The sequence below is a fragment of the Cadophora gregata genome, assembly GCF_030347475.1.
Source record: "Cadophora gregata isolate MNR1 chromosome Unknown scaffold_9, whole genome shotgun sequence".
NCBI classification, from domain to species: domain Eukaryota; kingdom Fungi; phylum Ascomycota; class Leotiomycetes; order Helotiales; family Ploettnerulaceae; genus Cadophora; species Cadophora gregata.
This window is the reverse complement of record NW_026695932.1, coordinates 929,367-950,783: the sequence shown is the minus strand read 5'-3', so window position 1 is coordinate 950,783 and position 21,417 is coordinate 929,367. Positions and strand designations below refer to the sequence as shown.

Sequence of the window (21,417 nt, the reverse complement as noted above, 5' to 3'; positions counted from 1 at the left end):
TTCTTGGCTGCGGACTGTCGGACTGTCCCATCTCCTCACTGATCTGATATTGTTGTCTGTGTATTCCCCTATTGTTCAGCTGCTGAAAGATATTGGATACCCTCTCTAGCACTGTGCGGTCGAGAATCAAATAGACGAGGAATGGGAACAGGACCACATGACGAGAATTCGAGGGAGGTTAATGTCAGACAAATTCCGCCTTCCCTGGTGGCACCTTTCTATCTTTTCAAATTCGTCAAAAGCCTCATGACTCTTGAGAAGAAGCTGAAGAGCTCTGATTTGAGACACAGGATCGTGGAGGGCGATAAGTCTTACCTACTACAGGTGGAATCCAATTATCAGCTCGTACTTGCCAAGACTGCATGGTGTCCAAGTGTGTTCAACGACCAAAAAGCGAGGTTACTCGTCTTACACCGTTCGCACCTACCCAACTATTGTACTCGCCTGCTGTTTGTAGTCCAAACAAACAGCAAGACCCAGATTTAGCTACTTAGGGTTAGTACATCCGCTACTTCTTCTTTGCGTCCATTGATGTTGACCTGATCCGAATCATGGCGCCATGACATGTTCTATTGTGATTGTGCCTAGCTGTGACTTAGAGAACGCTAAATGAATGGCGCTTGCAAACATTCAAGCATATCTAGCCAATTTTGTGATCACAGTCTATTTCATTTGACCGTTAGTCAATAAGAAATGCTTCGGTGCTGATGATTGTGCTGCTGCTGCTGCTGTGGCTGCTGTGTCTGGGATGTCGTATGTTGGGCTTTTTTGTTATTCAGATCGCAGAAATATATGTTATTCACAGTGAGACTCAAGGGAAAGGGAGCTCATGTAGCCTGTTCCGCAAGTATAAATACATAGATTTCTAGTAGTCTTCTTTCCTTCATCAGCTTCCAAAACCATATCAAGCAACTTCCAAAAGATCAACACAAGGAATCAACAAACCGAAAAGCCAATTCAACCAAAGGCAGCTTAGGGAAACATCGAAAAGAAACAAAAAGACAAAGCAGCAACATGTGCCAATACTTCTACACCAAGTATACCTGCGGGTGCGTAACGAAAAACTTTGAATCTTGCGGAGAATACCCATGCCCGGGGGAGCTGCCACCTTACTTTTCCGATGCGCCGCACACGTGTCGCAAGTCAGATTGTATCGACAAAGCTCGGCAAAAGACGTTGGATAGGCAACGGGAGAAATTGCGCCGATAGTCCTAGAAAATGTAAGGGTAAGGGTGGGCGGGAAATGCGTGCTACTTGATGGGTGAAATCGGAATATGACTGGGAGTTTCATGTGAATGGGTGGATTCTGGGAGGAGAAACTTTAGAAAGTGCCTGAGACAATACACGCCTGATATTTTGATCTGTTTCCACAGTGCTCTAATTTTACTCAATTGGCTTTCGGCTAACAAGGAATCGTCTGATATTGGGCAGAATTTCTATAAGCAAGCCTACAGAATAGTTCAGTTCATCGTGAAAGTAATCTTTTCCGTTCCAAAAATGATGTCTATATGTCTACACGCGCCTGAGATCTTTTAACACACACCCATGAAAACAATATCTGAACCATTCATTCCCGACTCCCAATGGATTTAGGTACCAGATTCATTCCTTGTGGCAGCATAGAGCTCGCAACCAGTACCAGCTATCTACTCAGTTCTGGTGTACACAGACTTCTGTCGCCAACGAGACCCATAACGCATCATCAAAACCGGGAGAGGAATAACCACAAGACAAATAGCTGCCATGACTAGAAACCCATTTCCAAGTCCAAGCGCGTCGGTAAGCAATGGAATACAGAGGGGCAACAGAGTCCCCATTGAGCAGCGAGTGAGGAGTACTACCGTCATAGCAGAAGCAGAATATATGCCAAACGAGTCAACAATATAAGAAGACATAGGTATTCCGATGACGATCGACACGAATCCAAGAGCGGCTACTACCACGAGAAGCAGATAGATCGACCAGTCTGAGTATGGAACCCAGCCATACAGTCCGACGACAAATGGGAGGAAGGCTGCTCCTCCAATCATAAACGGCAGGCGAAATTCAGGACGACCAATGCCTCCGTGGGACTTGGCTAACTCGACATAGATACGATCGATTGAAAGCTTGCACACGATAATTGCAGAAATGGCTCCGACACCTGGGCTCGTTAGTATTCAAACACCATAGTGGACAAAGATTACTCACTGAAGCATATGAATACAGACCCGGTCTGAGCTGGAGAAAAGCCATAATGTTCTTTCAAAATTCCGGGTAATGTCGTGGCCACAATGTAGTAGAAAGTGAATGCAAATCCGGCATACAACGACATGATCTGCAGCACAGCAGAACTGTACATAACCAAGAGGGGTCGAGTAATCGCTGTCCGCAATTTACCCCATGACTGGACCACATCTCCACCCTCAGTCTCCCAAGCACACTTCAAGGATTCATCCTTGGTCTCTCTACGCATTCTAGCAGCTCTACGCTGCAAGATCGTGACTTTGTAAGTCTCTCTGAGAAGAATGCAAAACAAGATTTCGCAAAGAGTGGCCATTCCAGCACAGAGCCACAGGATGTTTCTCCATCCAACAGTCTCAGCAAGGAGGCCACTGATTGCAGGACCAATAGTTCCACCTATCAAAGGGGCAAACATGACGAGGGACATACCGGACCCTCTCGATTCTGACTTGTAGATGTCGCCGATGATGGCAGGGTTGAGAACATTTGAAGCAACAGCAAATCCAGTCAGAAGGCGAGAAAAGATGAAGAGATTCGTCGTATGACTCAAAGCACCGAGTACAACACCGAAAATGAAGATTATGTTGGCAATATTGAAAACAGGATAGCGACCATAGATTTCCGATAGGGGTGCCATAAGAAATGGCCCTGCAGCTTCTCCAAGTTCCCAAACAGTGACGAGCAGGATGCTGGCGGCCTTGCTATCACCGCCACCCAAATCAAATACGATCCGGTCTGCTACTGGGACGACTCCGATACATGTAAAGGAACTGAACTACGTGTTAGGAAGTCAATTGTGAAGAGTCGTGATCTGACTCACACTGTGAACGCCATGAAGCTGAGTAATGCCACAACTTCCAACTTGTATGCTCTCGACCAATCCAGCGGATTTTCTGAATCGCCATTTGGGTCGAAGTCAACCACTTTCTGGTCACCATTAACGATTGACTCTGCCCGTACATGGCCCAACAAGGGCTCCGTCTCATCTATCATGATGTTCACAAGAAAAAAAATCCTTGGGGCGCAAAAATCTCAATATCCACAAAAGTGGGGTTGATTTTTGATGCCCGCCAAGGGAAATGGAATCCAAGAACTTCAAGAGATGGAGCAGAGGAAGGATTGGGAGTAAGATAAAGCGTTGTGTGTAGAGCGGGAGACTCGAGGTATCAAAGTAACTCGAGCCCGAACGTGTAAAAGAGAGGAACTTAAGGTATTGATAATGCATGACAACGATGCCCTGTCGAGGTTGCCGAAAGGCGCCAAATCAGCGGGTCCTTACGCGATGCTGGCCCAGTCCCGTTCGTGAGCTTCCAGCCCCTTTTCGCTTACATTGCCTCATTGAGCCAAAACAATTTGCCCAGTGTTGTTGTGGTATTTTATATTTTCTAAAGTAGCTATGGCATGGCTTGAACCGCCGAGGAAAGTAGTTTCGAGCGCCTGGATTTCAATTTGTCCTCTCCAAGTAGGGAACATTGTCAGAGACGAAATATGAAGTTCGGACAATTTGAACAGCGGCAACACCCGGAAATCAAGTACGGCCCAACCAACTTCATTTTTCTGGCATCTGTCGTCATGACGCATGTGTGAAGATATACTCTTGGAACACCAGAGCATATAAATCAAGACTAGTCACAAATTCACTGAAGAAATGAGTTCTAGGACAGGACTGCAGTCAGAGCGAGACTGAGCTTAATTAAACTTCACCAAGCACTTGTTAGTATATCACATTAGCCAGAAAGAAAACCCGAGGCGAATTCAACGCTTTTATTTGGGTACTCCTACCATGATTTTAGTGTATAGAAGCATAATTCGTGGAGTGGGGAGAGAACAGCAGGCCAACCCTAATTGGTTGATCCTCAATTCAAAGCTGTCCTTAGTGTCAAACCAAGTTGTTAAGGAGAGCAGAACCAATCCGTTTTGCCATGTCGATAAGAGACTCAAGAAATCATATCAGCCACCTATTTCCAGATGTGACGGACGGCTCCATAAGAGGAGTACAAGTATGCTCCACCAAGGTAATATTTCCATCATCCGAGCTTCCTCGTGTATGAAAATATGACTGCCCGAGTAGTCCACCCAAAGATGCAACAGAAAATCGTATACGCCCAGCCGATTGTTCGGAGTATTTGTACAGGTGCTTGATCGATGAGTATGACGGACGTCATTTCATTTAGATTCCGGTAGTAGGTAGCATGTGCTAAGTTCGGGGACGATCACATTAGGATGGAGGGCCTTGAAGGCAGCGAAGACAAACTCGGTGGACTTTTTGATAAATATCCCGTCAGGCGTCTCATCGCCGAGAGTATTATTGTTGGAGTTCGTGCCATGTGGCGAAGGATCGACAACCATGACAAGCTCTCTGACATTTCGTAGCCTACTTCTCTCCCATGTCCATGGACCCAACTGTGTATCAGGATGTGTCAGCTGCCACTTCTTGTCCTGGATCATATAGTACAGCTCGGTCTTAATGCTTGTCAGACTGTCCTCGTCCAGCGCAATGTTCATGAATTGATCTTCGGCGGCAACCATTCCCTCCACGAAAATCTCCTTGAAGCAATAATTGAGGTGGATGAAGTTGATATAGATCAAGTCGTGGGCAAAGTTGACATAGCATGGTCCACGGCGATCGGATTCCTGACCTGGGATAGCACTTGTATCGAAAGGCTTCTCGTACATCTTCAGTGATTCAGCACGAGACTCTACGTTGACTGAGAGCAAAGCGATGGCACTAGAGGTTGTTGCTTTCCAAGTAACACGATCAGCCGATTCATCTCTTAAGATGGTGATGACGCGTGGTGTGATAGCTTCACGCCAGACTTTCAGTCGTAGTTCGAGTGGGAATTTAGGGAACAGGGTGAATTTTACTGGCGGCATTGCACTGGCAGATGAAGAAGTTACCGAGCTTCTATTGATGCTGGGGATGTTTGATGCATCGTTGGATTTGCTTTCCGTCGAGATAGTGGAGGTTGAGGAGGAAGTGGAACCAGATAGGTAGATACCAAGCGCAGATTGGACATCAACGAGATTAGGTGTCATGCTGACGGCTCGAGGAGTAACCAGACCTCAGATTGTAGTTGAGACCTCGAATGAGGATGTTTGAAGGCCTTAGTGGGGAGACGTGACTTTTAAGAAGCTTCGAAGAAGAGGTATGCTTCGAAGATAGTTGTAATAGATAAGTCGAGCAACGCGACGCGACCACATTTTATTACAGTTGTTGCCTGACTTCGTCATGGCCAGGCTACTAGCGTATCTCTCATCGGAGCGGAGAGTTAAATTTGAAGATAAAAACATGTAGGTGATTCACTTCCAGTGGCTTGGTCTCATAGTTATTATCACAACAAAGCCGAGAAATTCCGACACAGACTGCAAATCGCCTCTGGAAGAACGCTATTCCTTTCAATGTTAAGGAAATATATTGGAAATCCCCTTTCTCACGTGTATCGGTATAGAGATTGATTATTATTTTTATCTCGGTTAAATTTACCCTAGTCGGAATAAACAAAGCCTGCCTAAACAAAGCCAAAGAGACAAAGAAAGCCACGTGCGAAGGTAACATCTCAGGAATTTGCACCTACTGTAGGGTTAAAACAAGTAAGTCTCACACGCAGCAACTTCAGAAAACTTTCCATAGCAGTGTCCAAGAGGAGAACAAGAACGCAATCCAAGGAGCTGAAATTTCAGAGGAGCAAAGGAGGTCAGTTAGAGCAACCTTAGAAACCTGACACCACTCAACGGTTCATATAGATTAACACCCATGAGATGTGTAAGTAAATGAGACCATCCATATAGCTTACCCTATTCCAACCTTTACACCTCCGAATAAAATGTTTCGATGGGTAGAAATAATCTTCTGTTATTACATATCAAGGTACAAAAGGTCAACTGACCGGTATCTAGTCTAGTGATCTCCTGGAAAAGAGAACATCTTTCACGTCTCAAGTTTCAGGCAAGTTTTCTGGAAGGAGAGATCCAGGTAACACAGAGATGTTTAGAGCACTTGTTGTCAGTGTCTAGTGGATGTGTGTCAAGTGTCTTTTGACTCACATCCACTATCCACTGCACTTATCCATCGAAAGGACGCCCGCCATGATCAAGTGTCTGCTTCTCCTGAGAACATCGCTGTCTTCTAAACGTTTCGCCTACTCCTGAAAATCACGGACGTAATCAAAACATCTAATCATCCAAAATCCGGGAATTACCTTCCGATGGGATTGGCTGATGCCTTTCCAAAACCTCTTGGTCATTACAAGCAGTAAGTAGGTATCTCACCGACAGAGCCAGACAATTAGTCTAGGGAGGGGCTCAGGTCAGATCCTTCCCCTCCCCCACAGCTAACCTTACTTATCCCTCACCGCGCTCCATGTTCTTACCCCCCCCCCCCCCCCCCCCGCCTTGAACATCTCATCACATACCAACTCATCTATCATTCCACTCAAAGACTGGGACGCAGGAAAGAATAGAAAAGGAGTTCACGTTCACAGCCCATACTGTTCCAAACGCCCCTTATGAGATTTCCACGTGCGTGCCCATGGGCTTGACTGAATGTCTGGGAGGACGGAAACATATAGGCACTTACGTATTCGATGAGGAGTCTTGAAACCCGAATCAGCCACCACATGCCGCAGGTGCTGATGATCTCCATGCCCCGGGGGTGGACGGGGTACGCGCCTACGTAGACTGTGGAGACCGTAGTCGAAGTCATTAGCACGGATCACCAAGCGACGAAGAGAGGGGGGAATGAGATGTGATGAGAATGCACTAAACCTCAAGCCAAGTAGTCTCAATCACGAAGACAATCGAAGAAGGTAGGTACGGTACGAAGGATAGATAGATCGATCTCTGAAGCCATTGCATTTAGGAGGAAGAAGTTTCTTATGTACTAGTTTATGCGCCTTTCTGCAGGATTGTCCAGGGGTACGTTCGGCATCCGTTCAAGCACAACTCAAATTCAAAGCTCCCCAGACCAAGATCAGAACCATGCGCGCCGTTCCACAATCGTTGAGGATTCGATTGAGTGTAAACTCCAATTCCGTGCAGATGACCATTCCCTTACCCCAACCAGCCAGCCAACCACCTAACTCGCCAGTTTCCCGTGCTAAAATCCACTTTACTTGAATTCAAAGCCACCGCTATGCCCTCTCAAACGCTTCTCTTAACTTACAAGTGTCCAGGCACCCAGGACACCAACTAGGAAGAATTCATGCGATGCAATACAGAGAACTGTAGTGGTATTTCTCAAACGCTCCGGTCCCATCTATAACCAGACAGACACCGGAATGATGCGATTTTGAGTAAACCAACAGTCGGCGCCGTATGCGAAAAGCCCCAGTGTGTTGAGCCGAGCCCCGGTTTTAACAAAGGAAAAATGTACTGTTGTGACAATAGAGAGATGTATGTATAGGTCGGAAAGGTGTAGTAACTAATTTAAAATAGATTCCCACATTCCAGGGCCACCAAGGCCACCAAAGGCAGGGTGGATGGCTTGGGGTAGTCCACGAGCGGCTTCTGTAGCACAGCAGACTCTCTTACGTCCAAGAGACGAAGAAGACGTAGAGCGAACAGCAACTTGAGGGCTGACATCCATGGCCTGACTCGAGCGAGTGCGGACAAAGTTGTCTGACCAGTTGCTCTCAAATGGTTGATAGTGGTCACCTAACATCTCTCTAACATTCTCTTGGAGGGAATTATCAATTGATTGCGGTCTGCTACGTTTGGCACCGGCTCTGATGGGAGAGTCTGATGACCTAGGGTGGCTATGGAGCTCTTGAAGAGCCCGTGCAGCTTCTTCATCTTTTGAGTACATGTCCAACTCAACACGTCGAGCCAAGGGAGTATCCAAGGACAGGTCAAGGAAGTCCTTGCCCACTGGTCCAGCATATGACTCTGGCGACGATGTTGGTCCATTGTCGCAGTAGCCTTCAGGTACTGAGGCAATGACGGTTCTGTTTTGCTTCTCACTGCACAGCTTCGCATATCGACAGCGCGCTTGGACATCCAATTTGGATGAGAGAGGCGCGCTCATCAAAGACGAGGCAGAAGAGATTGAAGACGAACGAGATGACCGAGAAGACGTATCCGAAACCATTGACTCAGGCGATGACATTGATGAGACCGAATTGGCCAATGATGATCGACGATGTGAGACGTATGACTGTGGTGAAGAAGACAAATGTTGTTGCCACTTATCATTGACTTGGGAAGCACTGATGGTTGAAGCTTGTGCCATAGCAAAGCCCATTGACGACTTGCCAAGCAAGTAAGACGCAGCACTCACAGCAGGAGTGTTGAATCCGGCGCTTTGCGGGGTCAGTCTTGGGGTTGGTAGCAGACCAAGAGCTGGCGCGGGCTTGCTGGCAGGGTAGACCGTGGATGGTGAGGGCTCCAAAATACTGGGAGTGTAATATTTGGGAGTCGGTGTCGACTCGTTGGAACCATATCCAAAGGTGTTTCGGTCGGCAACCATAGGTGCAAAAGATCGTGGAGAGGTTGCACTAATAGATTTGGCGTATGCCTTGGCAGACGTCGAAGGTGAGAGACCCTCGATGTTATCCAACTCAGGGGTGAGTCTAAGAATGATTGATTTCCAGTCCTGCTCGGCTAAGCGAGACGAGGCTGAGCCAGGCGAAGGTGGTTGTGTTGGTCTGTTGCCGAGAACAATCTCGGTCCATCTTTGAAAAACCGACTCCGTAATATGTAATTCCCAATTGACGGCCAGGAGGAACGCCATTTCATTTTGGTTAATCTCCAAAGTGTTCAGTCCAGAAATCTTACTCCACGCACGCGCAGAGTAGTTGCGATCCTGAAGATACTTGGAAGCGAGAATCAGAGCTGATAGGAACATGCGACGTCCGCATTGAAGTGCTCTGATAGAGTGTGCATCATCCGGCTGTTCCATTGTAAAATCATGTTTTGGTACATGAGGCTTGATCAAGATCAGGTAGTACAGAGCGACTTGGAGAGTCGAGTAACTTGTCCGTGATCGTCGAAGAGTCTCTTGAATAAATGTGCGTAGAGGAAGAACGCCTTTGTTCCCCATCTCGCTACGGCAGACAACCGATGAGAGGGGCCAAATTGCCTCGACAATTTGAGCAGAAGAATCTGGAGGGATCATTGAGTAAGGGGACTTATTTGAGGAATTTCATATCTTACCGACAAGGCCGTCGACGAAATTGACCTTTCGATCGCATTGGCGTACTAACGAAGGAGGGCATCCTGTTCGAGTATTTGCTCCAACACTTGTCCTTCTTGGATGTCGTTGCTCTGGTGCAACTTCACCTGACTTATGTTTTGACCAGTAGGCGACCGCAGGTGCTTGTTCGCAGACAGTGCTGGCCGATGTAAAGGAAGGTTCAGGCTGACTTGTGCAGCAGTTTGTTTCTGAGATCTCATTGTCGGAAGATGCGCCGGTAACTGAGGAATCGTCGGATGATTGTGAGGAAGCATCAGACCAGACCGAGGCGGAAGAGGAGGATGCGGAGGAAGCTATTGAGGAGCTGTATGGACCATTTCGATATGAGGTGATGTAAGGCGGCGAATCATCTTCGCCGCAATTCATCTTCGGGGAATTCGAGGGTTATGGAGGTATGGTAAATTCTCCAGTCGCCGTCTGTACAAAGCCAAACCGATAAACCGTTATTAACTGAAGCCGTGGAACCTTCTGACTAGATACAGGCCCAAAACAACCGCGTATGCCGTTGCTGAGCGAGATGATCGAGGGAGGAGGAAGCTAACAGAGAGAAGAGACTTTTGGGTTCTCTTCACGAACGATGGTACCGGTAGACGATGTAAGACTGGCGACTGGGGAGAATTCGTTGAGGGCGAGGATCATTGTGAAGCTTTCGACGATGAAAGTGGAAGCTGTTGTGGTAAATGGTGGGCTAGTTGTGGGATCTAGCTACCATTGAGAGAGGTAGAGGTGTAGAGTATTCGAGGAGGGTTGTATGGGGTGAAGATTATCTGAAGACCGCGGGGTGGACCGAGGATAATATCGACAGGTGACAAAAAAAGATTGAGTGGAGTGTTTGCGGAAGACAAAGGTGTCTTTGCTAGAAGCAGGCGTCAACTCAGAGTCAGAGGGTACCTGACAGAAGTCGAGTGCGAGTGACTGGTTCGGAGTGGGTTTGAAGTGGCAAGCTAGCCGGTATCGCGACCACTACCAGTAAAAGGGAACGAAAGCTGACGCTGTTGCTACTGAAAACAACAACCAGGCTTCTTTCCCAGGGGTATCAAAGGAAGTAAAATAAGAACAAAGAGGTGCGCAGATAACGAAATGTGGCGAGAGGTTGAATTAAGAGGAGTTGTGGTGGTCGTTGGAGGGAAGCGGCGTATGACTGGGTGCTGGAGTCACCTCTGCTGGGGGACGAGCGAGGTGGTCGCTTTGTCGCAGAAACGGAGATGGCGGGAAGGGGAATGAGGACTTGAAAAATAATATAGAAACAGGAGAGATTGCAGATGTTTGATCGGTGTTGGTTTGGTTTTCGAGATTGTAATGGGGCGGCGGCGGTCGTTGTGCAGACTTCAAAGAGCCGCTGGTCTATTCTTTGGGATCATACATTGCTGTGGTGAAGAGCAGAAGCAGAGAGGAGGCTGCGGGCATGGCTCGGTTTTGTTACAGACGGGGTGAGATTTGGATTTGGGGGGGAGGGGGACCAGGGAGGCAGCGTGGAGCGTGGAGCCCTTCGCCTGGCGGGCAGTGGCCAGAGTGGCTGCTAGCGAACAAGCGAAGGAAAGTGAAGAGTCACAGTCACAGCAGCAGGAGCGAAGGCAGAGGTGGCCTGTGCTTGGGCAGTGTGCTGGGGAGGAGCAGGCAGAGGCAGGTGTAGGTGTGGGTGTGGGTATGGTACGGTTGACCTGCGTCTCTGGTCACTGTGGCAGCCTGGACTGGGCTGGGCTTCGGCTTCGAAGTTGAGGGTGAGGGTCAGGGTGAGGGTGAGGTGCAGGTGGGGACGGCTGGCACGACACGATGCGATGGCGATGGCGAATTACGGTGCCTGGCTCAAGCGAGGCATCCATCATTACAGGGGCTTGGACGGATCTCTGACTGGACTGGACTGGACTGGACTGGACGAGCTGGACTGACTGGACCGCACTACTGTGCTGCTCATCCTCCTCAACCTCCACGCACGCCGCCACTCACAGGTCGTCCACCCTCTTTCCCAAGAAACCCTCCGCCACCGCAGTACAGTAATGGAACACATCCTTATTTCCCTGCCCCAGGAAACTCAACTCGAGAAGCGTTGAAAATTATGATTATGACTCGCTTAGTAGGTAATGCAATTTTTAAATTTGCCGCTTGCATCACATACCCGTAGCCATGCACAGCACAGCACAGCACAGCACAGCACAGCACTCGACAAGCCCTGGGAGGAGGCTATCCCCAGCTTCCAAGCCTGCCTGGACGGACTGGGCCCGAGACGAGAATGAGAATGAGGGCCAGAATACGCATGAGATGTGTACTGAACTTACCTACCTATCTCTTGCGTCTTTTCTATCCGGATATCCAGTCTATCCTGACTTCTGCAGCAAGCAGCAAGCAGCTACTTCGTATCATGTTGGTCCACCAGCGGCAGCAAATGAACTTCTCCTATTTTCCAGCCTACCACAACCTCCGCAGTTACAACCTATGATCGTGGGTCCAGCCCATGCAATGTGCTGTTCTCCTCTGGGGCACCAGTCTATCTCCGGCACAATCAGATCAGATCATGATGATGAACCAGCTACATCGCGTACAGTCCTCACGAACACCTCCACTTTACTGGCATTATTACTCACCATTCTGAAAGTCTTGGATCGTCAACGGGGCTTGCGATGCTCTTCCCCTCCTCAGCCCGTTCGTAATCCAGATGTCTGAAGCATAGCCTTGCCACTAACACTGCCATCGTTCGACCGCTAGACTTGGTAGCCACAGGCATAGCAGTGTGGAGAAGCACACGAATCTCTCCCCCTTTTCATTGCCATTTCTGTACATCTGTCTCTCTTTCTGGTCCTCTATGATCTATTTTCTACTCACCTGAGCAGCAGTGCGTACTGCGTACATACCAGTAGTCATGCAGCTGGGCATGGACCCGGCGCTGTCCAGTGCGCCGCTGCGAGAAGGCGCTGTGCAACGGCAAAACCTCGAACATTCAGAATGCTTCTAACCAGGCACTGAAGGCTCTCAGCCTCCCAAGATGTGCGCATACCCAAGACTAAAATCGAGTCCCAAGTCTCAGTCCAAGTATCCACCTTTGAAAATGCTTGCCATGGTTCACCTGTCCTCAGCCGGACACACGATGGTGCTGATGATGATGATTATCAGCCTGATCATGACCAACAGGCGTTCCAATTTCGTGCACCATATCGCCACGTCAATTGGGACGAGGCGGATCCACACATCGCCGGATACGGTATTTCCTCCTAGTGCCCATGTATTCGCCACCAGGCTCAGAAGTACTCACCTAAGCACCTTACTTTCGTCACTTCAACCTTGAAATTGCAGCACCGTCAATTGAAATCCCGCCAAGCTGGAATCTTGATAATGCAACTCGCACGAAGGAGGCGCTGGACGTGGTACCGGACTCCTGCTTGCCAACCTTCGTATCATCTTCAGTTTCAACCACACCAAACGTCCGTCAGCTCTTCTAACCCTGGATAATCTGGAGGGTTCTTCTGGGAACAGCACCAACGTTATTGCTATTTTGATACTCTACCGCCCGATTAATCACAGTATTCATGGATCAAAAAGCTGCAGAGGGAGCAACGGCAAGAATCATCCCAGACATTCCACAGGTGCCTCGATCCAAGGCGTAACAAAGCAACGAGGGTAATCATCAACTTCTGTTCTCATTATCATTGAAAACTGTTGTTCCTTGTCTCACACAGCCAATAGCCGCCGTGCGAGGCTTCCCCGCTCCCAGATGGAGAGCCGTGATGATTGGCCTCGTCTACCACAACATCAGCATCATGCTGCAGCTTGCTTCATGCTGGCGGCCGGCGCTGCCAGTAGCAGCCAACTGGCCCGCGCCTGTCTGCAAATATCGTCGAACCTGCAATCCTTCCTGTCGACTGTGCTTCCCAAGATCCTTTACTAAGCAACTTCATGGATCGTGGATGGGCCCCACGGCATGCCATGCCACGCAGGCTTGCTTCCTATCCCCTCACGATTGCAGCATCACAAGCCATGCCAAAGAAATCTCTAGAACTTCTCCAGGATATTTCTGAAATTTCGAAGATCTAGAGCCATCGTTCTAGATGTCAAGATCTCAAAACCATCCATCACCTCCTCCAGACCAATAGCAGAGCTCCTGACGAAACCCTCCGAATGACTCAAGTTCCATCATGCCTGACCTCACTTAGACTTCTCACTCTCACATCTCACTCCGTACCAGGCTGCAAGCGTCAGACAGAGTAATACATTGCTTTAGCTCCCGCTAAACGGGACCATACATCTCCGTCGGGGCTACTAGCCCTCGTATCACCAAGTCTGGAACAAAGACACCTCGTCTTGAATCATCTGTGGTGCAGTGTGCTGCAGAAAGGACCGAAGAAAAATATCCCAACAAGTCACGATTTAGTCATTCCCAAATCGTTTCCTCGTGACTCAACTCACTTTGGCCTATTGGGCTCGCCACTCGTTCAAGACAAAGAGAAAGAAGGAAGACCAAGAAATGTACACCCCACGCACACATCCCGGATGGATATCCCAGAATGAGTTGTTTTTTGCTCATCGCCCATCATGAGGAGACTTCCTTGTAGAATACCGTGATCATGATCCATCGACACGCCACGGATGAAGCAACTCAACGCAATATCGCACCAAGGTCCATGAGTCAGCAAAGCCAAACTCGGCGCGATTTACTGTTTCCGTAACCGCGCGCCTTCAAAAATAGGATCCGAAATCTCCTGTCTCAGCAGCTCACAAATCAGGCGCCTCCCTCGCATCGCTTCCAACTCTCTTCAATTTCCGTGACGGCAAATCAAACACCTTCTGCCCTGGATCCCAACACTACACCACGCTGACTCACGCAGTTGTTTTCGCAAATGCTGATCTCATGACATTCCGAGATTTCCCACAAATTACAGCCCGATCGGCCTATATCGGAGGTTCCCCATTTTCACAGTTTACCAAGCTCAAGCCCGAACTCTCCAAGCCCAAGCCCAACGAATCTTCAAGGATGAAAGGAGCGGGAGATGAGTCGATCTGGCCACCTCTAGACCTAATGCAGCAAAATTCCAGAACATCTGGACGGAAGCCTGATCGAAAGAGCGTCGATCCATCATTCCATCCCACACCACACGCAAACAAAAAAGTCTCAACCCAAGGACGGGAAAAATGTTAATCCTAAATTTCTAATCTTGCCACTTTGATTGGTCTGCACTCCCCATTTATCACAGGTCCGGAGCGGAGAAGGGTTTCCTCAGCCCCTAAAGTCCAAGCCCCAGCCACACTCCGTCCACCATCTTTTGCTGGCTGAGTATTACTACGGCAAACTGGAAATGTCATGAACGCAGAATTAACACGGGACTTGGCATGTCCGGCGCGAGAATTCTCGCATGAAGAGGCTTGACTCTCGGCTTCTGAAGGCAAAGAAGCACCGCCATCGGATCGGCCGCAGAGCAAAGCAAATGAATCAGATGTCTCCTTTCTTGATTTCTTGATGGCTGTGTGAGCATCAAGAAAAATCTTCATGGACATCATGGAGGGTTGTTCGTCCATACCATGGATGTCTCAGACCCCTCGACTTCCATCCGATCCTTCGGTTTTCCAGCACACCCTCTTCAGAATATCCACCTACGTGAGTAACTAGGTATGCAGGCAGGCAGGCCGAATGAAGGATGGAGCTGGTGGAGTATCTCCTCGTAAGACGGGATTTCATTATCTTTTATCTACAGTATCCTTTTCCTTATGCTTGTGCGCTTGCCTGTTTTGCTTTCACCACATTGGCCGGGATTCTCGGCAGCGATGACCTTCGTCCTCATATTTCTCGTTTATTGCCATGCAATCATTCGTTCTTTCACGCATTTCAGGGTTAGGGTTGGGAAGGTTAAGCCAAAAGTGGTGGCCGTGGTCGTATTGTTGATGCGAGAGCTGCTGCCTACACTCAGCCAAGCATCTTCAGCCGAGCCATGACAAGAAACCCTCACCTCATCAAAGACAGGATAAGCAGGAGTGGCCAGCGCCACTTCCCAGCTTCATGCATCCATCCATCAGGCTGAGAAAGAAATAATAAAGAAAAGCAGAAGGATCCATATCTGACGTATGTGACCCCTCCATCAAACGGTGAAGAGGGCAGGAGGGGTACAAATCCGCCAGCCTTGCATCACGAGAAGCCTAGCTTCCTCTCACAACTTAGGCTGCGAGGCGGAATTCAACACTTTGACATTCTTGGGGGCCAGAATACTTTTGTTTGCGTCCAGCCTTGTACTACTTTGGTACATATGCAGATGACCAGATCTATGTCATGCATGTCATGCAAATAACACGTTCGTTTCGTTTGTTTCGTTAGGCAGATATCTGTACCTGTTTCACATCTTCACATTCTATTCTAGAAGCACACATATGATGCCTACAATACTATTCCATCTCTACTCGCAAGGATTGCCTGTGTAACCTGGACTTATCCAGATCCATTCCAATCCTGTTGTGAGCACGCGTCCATTATTCGCCCCAGTGGATCCATGTATGGAATATGAGTCACGAGTATATCACCTGCCGCCGGAAGCTCAGCACCACCCAGCATAAGCGCCAGCTGGCTTCTGCATCCATGTGTCTCGTCTCAAGTTTGCGGCTGGTAGAGTGGTCAGTGGTCACTGGTCACTGATTCTCTAGGAGCTGTTGCTCCGACGTTATCCATCCTTGACTTGTGGACTGGGCGGGTGGGTGATTATTGTGTTGTTCAAGGGTCACCGTGCCAACGTAAGCGGATTCAGGTACTTGGTGCGGCTCGAGCTTAGTTGACATCGTGAAACTCGTCACATGGCTCGTGGATTTCTTCATGCTGAGATGTCTCTGTTGCCTCTAATTTCCTCCATTATCAGCCGAGTTTCATTCAAAGTCATGAATCATCGTGAGAACTTTCACGGTTACGGAGAGTTGAGGCGAGGCAAGGCGAGGCTCCAGTCTCGCATCCTACGTTCTAGGCAAGGGAGCAAGGGCTGATCTCGTGTGTGACTCGAGTGGTTCCGCCGTCGCCCCTGACATGACCTCTCAGGCAAGGCTACGTCTCCTGAATTCCACTGTGACTCTTCTATGCCAACGAGAATAGAAACGCCGAGGTCAATAGCCAGCCAGACTCAAGAAAAGTATTGAATCCATCCAAATCTCTGACATACCAAGCATGGCTACGATCCGCCTGAGTTCGCATCGTGATTGTATCGCTATGGACGAGAACTCCTCGGGATGAGAGTGAGTGACAGTCACTCATGGGTTAGTTAGTGGCGAAGTGGACCTCCCTCACGCCCTTTTCGTACACTTGTACTTGTCAGTCATGAATCATCCTGGCCCGTTACTACCTGTATCGGGTACCCATTTCAGACCCAGACCGAAGTCTGGATCGGTTGAATTTGGTGTTATTACGTGTAGCCTAAAGACATTTCCTTCTTCTCTTGCTACCTCATGACCTTCATTCGAGTCACACCACTTCATTCCACTCCCCTTGAGACGAACACGAATACGAACGGGCCATCGGCCTTTGATTTCATCACATCACACACCCGTTAAGCCGAGGAACAGTCATCGTGAAGGCGATAGCAATGACAGCCTAGTTTGGTGCAATGTCATGACCAAACTCTCATCCTCCAGGCAAAATAACCAGTTCAAGTTCCAACTTCCAGACTTGAGTACGCGGCCTAAATATGGCAAACAGCTTCCTTATTATGAGTATACCATATGACAAGGTCCAGGGCTTTCTCTACCATGGAGACTTTCCCACAGGAAGATGACCCGGGAAGTTTGCAAGCCAAAATTGAAGCGAGGCCATTGCCTGCGTCTGGATAAACAATGATATTCACACCATTCAAACGGAGCTGATTGAGGTCCTTCGCAGTTCCTCAGGTGCAAGCTGGTACGTATGTATCTAATGGAAGCTTATAATTCCAGCGTTGATTCTCCATCGGTCTACGCAAGATTTCATCTTGAAAAAGTTATCCCCAGGAGGGCTTCTGGAAAGGTATGTGATCGTGATCTTAAGATGAGCTGCTGTTTTCCGAGTTCTGCTTAATTCTGTCCTCGTGTCATCATCTTTATTTGAGTGACGGTATGTATGCAGCTCTCCTCAGATGGCATCAACTCTGCTGGAAACCCACATTGACGACGAATGGGAAAATCAATCCAAAAAGTCAACACATAATCGCCAGCAAGAGAAGAAGGGCTCCTCTCAAAATCAAGCCAAGCGCTTAACGGCGTCTAGAAAGGCGACAGAAACTTAGTTTTATTGATAATGGTGTTGGATTGATTGTGTCGTCAACGCGAGTTTCCAGCAAAGCTGATATCATTTGAGCAACCTTATATTCCATCTCTCGCCAGAGTATCAGTCTCGAAGTCAGCCCAAACTTTTAGTACCGTCTAATAAGGTGACCATGACCTAAATTCTAGAGATGATGATGAGGTTAAAGTAGCGGTCGAACTCTTTCATAATGTGTTTCGATGTCGTAGGCGAATATCAGAACTCTGTTGAGTCGACATTCACTTTCCGTTCGTTCCTTCCCAAAATCACGCTTGCAGTTACTGTTTCGGTGAATCCACTCATGTTGGCTTCGGTCATGTGCTCCCAGTTCTTAGGTACTTTCGGTAACTCAGCTCATGTCTATGTTTCTGATGTGCCAGAACACAACTTCAACATCTCAGATAAATTGCTTCGACCGGAAACAACGCAGCAACATCTCGACCAGCATGACCACCGCAATGGAGGGGAAGCTTGCACCCGAGAGTGTAGAGTCTGGAGCAGCACATCAATCTTCGGACACCTCTGGGTTTGGCATTTGTAAGCTCTGGACCGCGTCCTCATCACCTTTGGTGGTTGCTGACAAAGAACCACAGCTACGCACGACGTGTTCTTGCCTACCATCGAAAGATGCGCCATTGCAGACACACAAACACAAACAGCACTTCTCATACCGACAGCAGTTCTCGAACCTCCGAAGTGACTACCGACAATATCCTTGAGCAACAAACCTCCAATAAAGGTAGACGTTCGACAGAGATAGCTCTCAGCACGGTCTCCATCACGAACAGCAATGATGTTGCCGCTGTCCAGCTGCTGTCCACTCCTATGGCTTATTGTCTCGGTGGCAAATATCAACAACTGCCCACCACTTCGGATCTTGCGCCATCCGCTTCTACCTCTGATCCTTCTATAGGTCTGCAATGCCGAGTCAACTCTACGACACCTGATAAGTTCACGCTCTTTCCCAGAATGCCAGCAGAGTTGCGCCTTCGTGTTTGGACAGAAGCCTATCCAGAGCCTCGATTGATCGAGATTCGCGTCGAAAGAGGTGGCATTTGGTCTGTTAGATGCAGCACGAAATTATCGTCATTGTTTGTAGTCTGTCATGAGTCTCGGACGGAGGTGTTTAAGAGACATCTTTCCATATCCCGTCACCTCCACAGTGCCGTTACTATTCCTTTTGATGGAGAGAAAGATGTTCTCGTATTTCGACGTGATGGATACTCCAACTGGGAATTCCTGAGCGCCTTTTCGAACTATCATTCGCTTGAAATAACCCACAGCATCAGAAGGATAGTCTGGGAAGATAAGTCATATACCAGACGTGTATCACCGTTTTGTCTCACAGATTTGTTCAGGTTTAGAGACTTGAAAGGAATCCTTAGGATGCCTAACCTGAAAACAGTCCAGATTGCGAAGTTCAATGCTCGACAGGACGCCTGTGTTGTGGTAGGCTGTGTGGAGACACCGGCCAGTGAGGAATACCAGAAAAAGAAAGCCAGGATGAAGGCAGATATGGACGCCATGTTACAAGGATACAGACGTGACTATGCCAGCCAAAAATCCAATGATACGGCAAACAAGTCGATTGAGGTCACAATCGGAGAGCTTGTTCTTGCAGATTGGAAATCTTGAAAATAGAGAGACAGCTTGCTGTCCTTGCAGTTATATGATTAATGGTGTGATAATCTGCACTTCTTGCAAACCTTGTTCTTTCAAGTCTGCAATAGACGTCTTTTAGCATGTTTGCGTGTTGAATATACTACATGTTAAGTGGGCACTGTGTCTAAATACGTGGTGTAAGAATGCGTGGGTAACTTTGCTTTTTCACTTTGTCCCATAAGGATTGAGGGCTCATTTGGTACAGGAGGAGATATCTGATCCAGAAATAAGAAAGAAGTACTTCCACTGTCTTCGCAAATTAATCGTATGGATTCCATGCTGGAGATGGATCCTTGCCACGTGCCTCTTCGACTGTGCGTAAGGGTATCTCGCAACCCGATTACAGGAAGCGTTTTGCGGGGAGTTTCCCAATGTCAACACTGCACCATAGTTGACAAGCATTGCCCAAATTCCAACAACATATGCTCTGAGAGTGGGACGAATAGTCAAGCAAGTGGTTACTCTTTCGCCTTTCGAGGGATTGAATCTCGTGGAGAAAAGTTGGCATAGCATGAGGGAGATAGGTAGTAGATCAAGTTCATCTACTTATCAAAGAGTGATAAATGCCTCTCTTCAGTCTTCAAAGTTTCGACTTGCCCGGGTAGGTAGACTAACTCAATTTATCATGTGATCAAATACGGGTCTTGAACCCTGTCCGCAACTCAGCCCTGGCCTTCCCCTGAAAAAGATAGATGAACAGTTTGTCGAGTCTATAAAAAGCAAAAGTAGAGCTGAGAACATCATCCAAAAAAGAAGGATATATCAATGGACGCACTGGGAATCGAACCCAGGACCATTCACATTATTCTCATTCAGAGGAATGATTGCTAAGCGAATATTATACCACTTTTGAAGAAGTTAGTTGATGACCCGGAGGTTTTTGGAGGAGATGGAACTGACCTAAACCATGCGCCCTGTTTTCTGAATGACGCAGATTGTGTTATTTGGATATCTCAAGTGGATAGTGATTTGTGGAGGGAAAGGGGAAAAAAAAGGGCTTAGACTAGTGAAGAGGAGTGAGTAATGCTTGATCTCTCCTCATAGTGACTTCGAGGTACTGTGTTCTGGTACATGTCGTTGCAAAAATCAAGCGAGGCGAGGCTGGCTGCAGATCAACTTCGACCCGTATTCCCCACTGTAACCTCGAAGTGTCAAAACATTTTTCAGTCTAGAAGCCAAAACTTTGTTGGGCTTGAATAGGTACGGTACGGTCAATCCAAAAAAAGAAGCAAAAAGAAAATTTGTAGTTGTATTGGACGCGCTGGGAATCGAACCCAGGACCATTCACAATTGTTTAAACAAGTGCTAAGCGAATATTATACCACTAAACCACGCGCCCGAATGTGATTGGATGAGAGAAATGTTGTTATTACCTTCTTTACGTGCGGTTTTCAAGTGGGTCTTTAGGGTTTGATGTGAGACTGCCGAGTAAGGACCGCAGACCAGTGGAGCATTGATTAGCGAGCTAGGAAATAAATAGGAGTCTCCAGAACATCTCGGTATCACTTGAGAGGTTCATTTTATGCCACATGCCATACATAGAGTGCTTCGCTATGCTACTTTGTTGCAATTCATAATTGGGCAAGTTTTTTGTACTTGTGCTGGGATTAAGCGAGTTTCGCATCAACACAAAGACGAGTTCATCACTTCAACGTTATGGATTCTTTCCACGTCCTAAAACTCTAGGATCCAAGGGAAAAGGCTAGAAATTATTCAATCACAATTTGATACGGATTCATATGGCTTACAAGTACCGCCCGATCAACTGTTGTTGTTAGATTTTAAGAGCTTGCCTAGAAAGTCAACTCCCATCAATCCATGAAAGCTGGGTCTGTGTACACTAGCTTTCAAAGACATTTCACAAGTTTCCCCAGGTTCACATTATAAGTCATGCAGCCCCACATGATCCGGAGGAGCTGCCCCCCGAATCGCAGTAGGGCCATTACACAACTCGGCAAACTCACTCAAAGGGATATTTGGCGTCACCTGGCTGTCCCACGCAAACTCCAAAGCATTTCCTCCTGGAGCATACGCTTGCCATCCCTGACTTGGCAGGCCATTGACGGGATCTTTCATGAAAGCTAGCCAGAGATCTTGCATTCTGTGCGAA

The 21,417-nt window shown here is 47.9% G+C and overlaps 5 protein-coding genes and 2 non-coding genes across 7 annotated transcripts; 1 reads left to right on the top strand and 6 right to left on the bottom strand.

The window, feature by feature from the left end:
• Positions 1-1,397: 1,397 nt before the first annotated feature.
• ONS95_014634 (uncharacterized protein) lies at positions 1,398-3,442 on the bottom strand. The gene is made up of 3 exons (XM_058508295.1): positions 3,044-3,442; positions 2,191-2,993; positions 1,398-2,143 (listed from the first exon to the last, which is right to left on the bottom strand). Exons 1-3 carry the CDS (start codon positions 3,214-3,216, stop codon positions 1,647-1,649), a joined length of 1,473 nt encoding a protein of 490 aa, XP_058355980.1. The 5' UTR covers positions 3,217-3,442; the 3' UTR covers positions 1,398-1,646.
• Positions 3,443-3,982: 540 nt separating this feature from the next.
• Positions 3,983-5,329, bottom strand: ONS95_014633 (uncharacterized protein). The gene has a single exon (XM_058508294.1). The coding sequence runs from the start codon at positions 5,257-5,259 to the stop codon at positions 4,390-4,392; it is 870 nt and encodes a 289-aa protein (XP_058355979.1). The 5' UTR covers positions 5,260-5,329; the 3' UTR covers positions 3,983-4,389.
• Positions 5,330-7,642: 2,313 nt separating this feature from the next.
• ONS95_014632 (uncharacterized protein) lies at positions 7,643-9,778 on the bottom strand (the record flags this gene model as incomplete). The annotated part of the gene is made up of 2 exons (XM_058508293.1): positions 7,643-9,321; positions 9,373-9,778. 2 exons carry the CDS (start codon positions 9,776-9,778, stop codon positions 7,643-7,645), a joined length of 2,085 nt encoding a protein of 694 aa, XP_058355978.1.
• Positions 9,779-17,835: 8,057 nt separating this feature from the next.
• Positions 17,836-19,280, top strand: ONS95_014631 (uncharacterized protein; the record flags this gene model as incomplete). Its single annotated transcript, XM_058508292.1, has 2 exons — positions 17,836-18,182; positions 18,239-19,280. 2 exons carry the CDS (start codon positions 17,836-17,838, stop codon positions 19,278-19,280), a joined length of 1,389 nt encoding a protein of 462 aa, XP_058355977.1.
• A 793-nt stretch (positions 19,281-20,073) lies between these two features.
• Positions 20,074-20,178, bottom strand: ONS95_014630. The gene has a single exon. It is a non-coding gene; the product is annotated as a tRNA-Ala (tRNA).
• Positions 20,179-20,560: 382 nt separating this feature from the next.
• On the bottom strand, positions 20,561-20,646 carry ONS95_014629. Its single transcript has one exon. It is a non-coding gene; the product is annotated as a tRNA-Ala (tRNA).
• Positions 20,647-21,188: 542 nt separating this feature from the next.
• ONS95_014628 (uncharacterized protein) lies at positions 21,189-21,407 on the bottom strand (the record flags this gene model as incomplete). The annotated part of the gene is made up of 1 exon (XM_058508291.1): positions 21,189-21,407. One exon carries the CDS (start codon positions 21,405-21,407, stop codon positions 21,189-21,191), a length of 219 nt encoding a protein of 72 aa, XP_058355976.1.
• Positions 21,408-21,417: the final 10 nt, after the last annotated feature.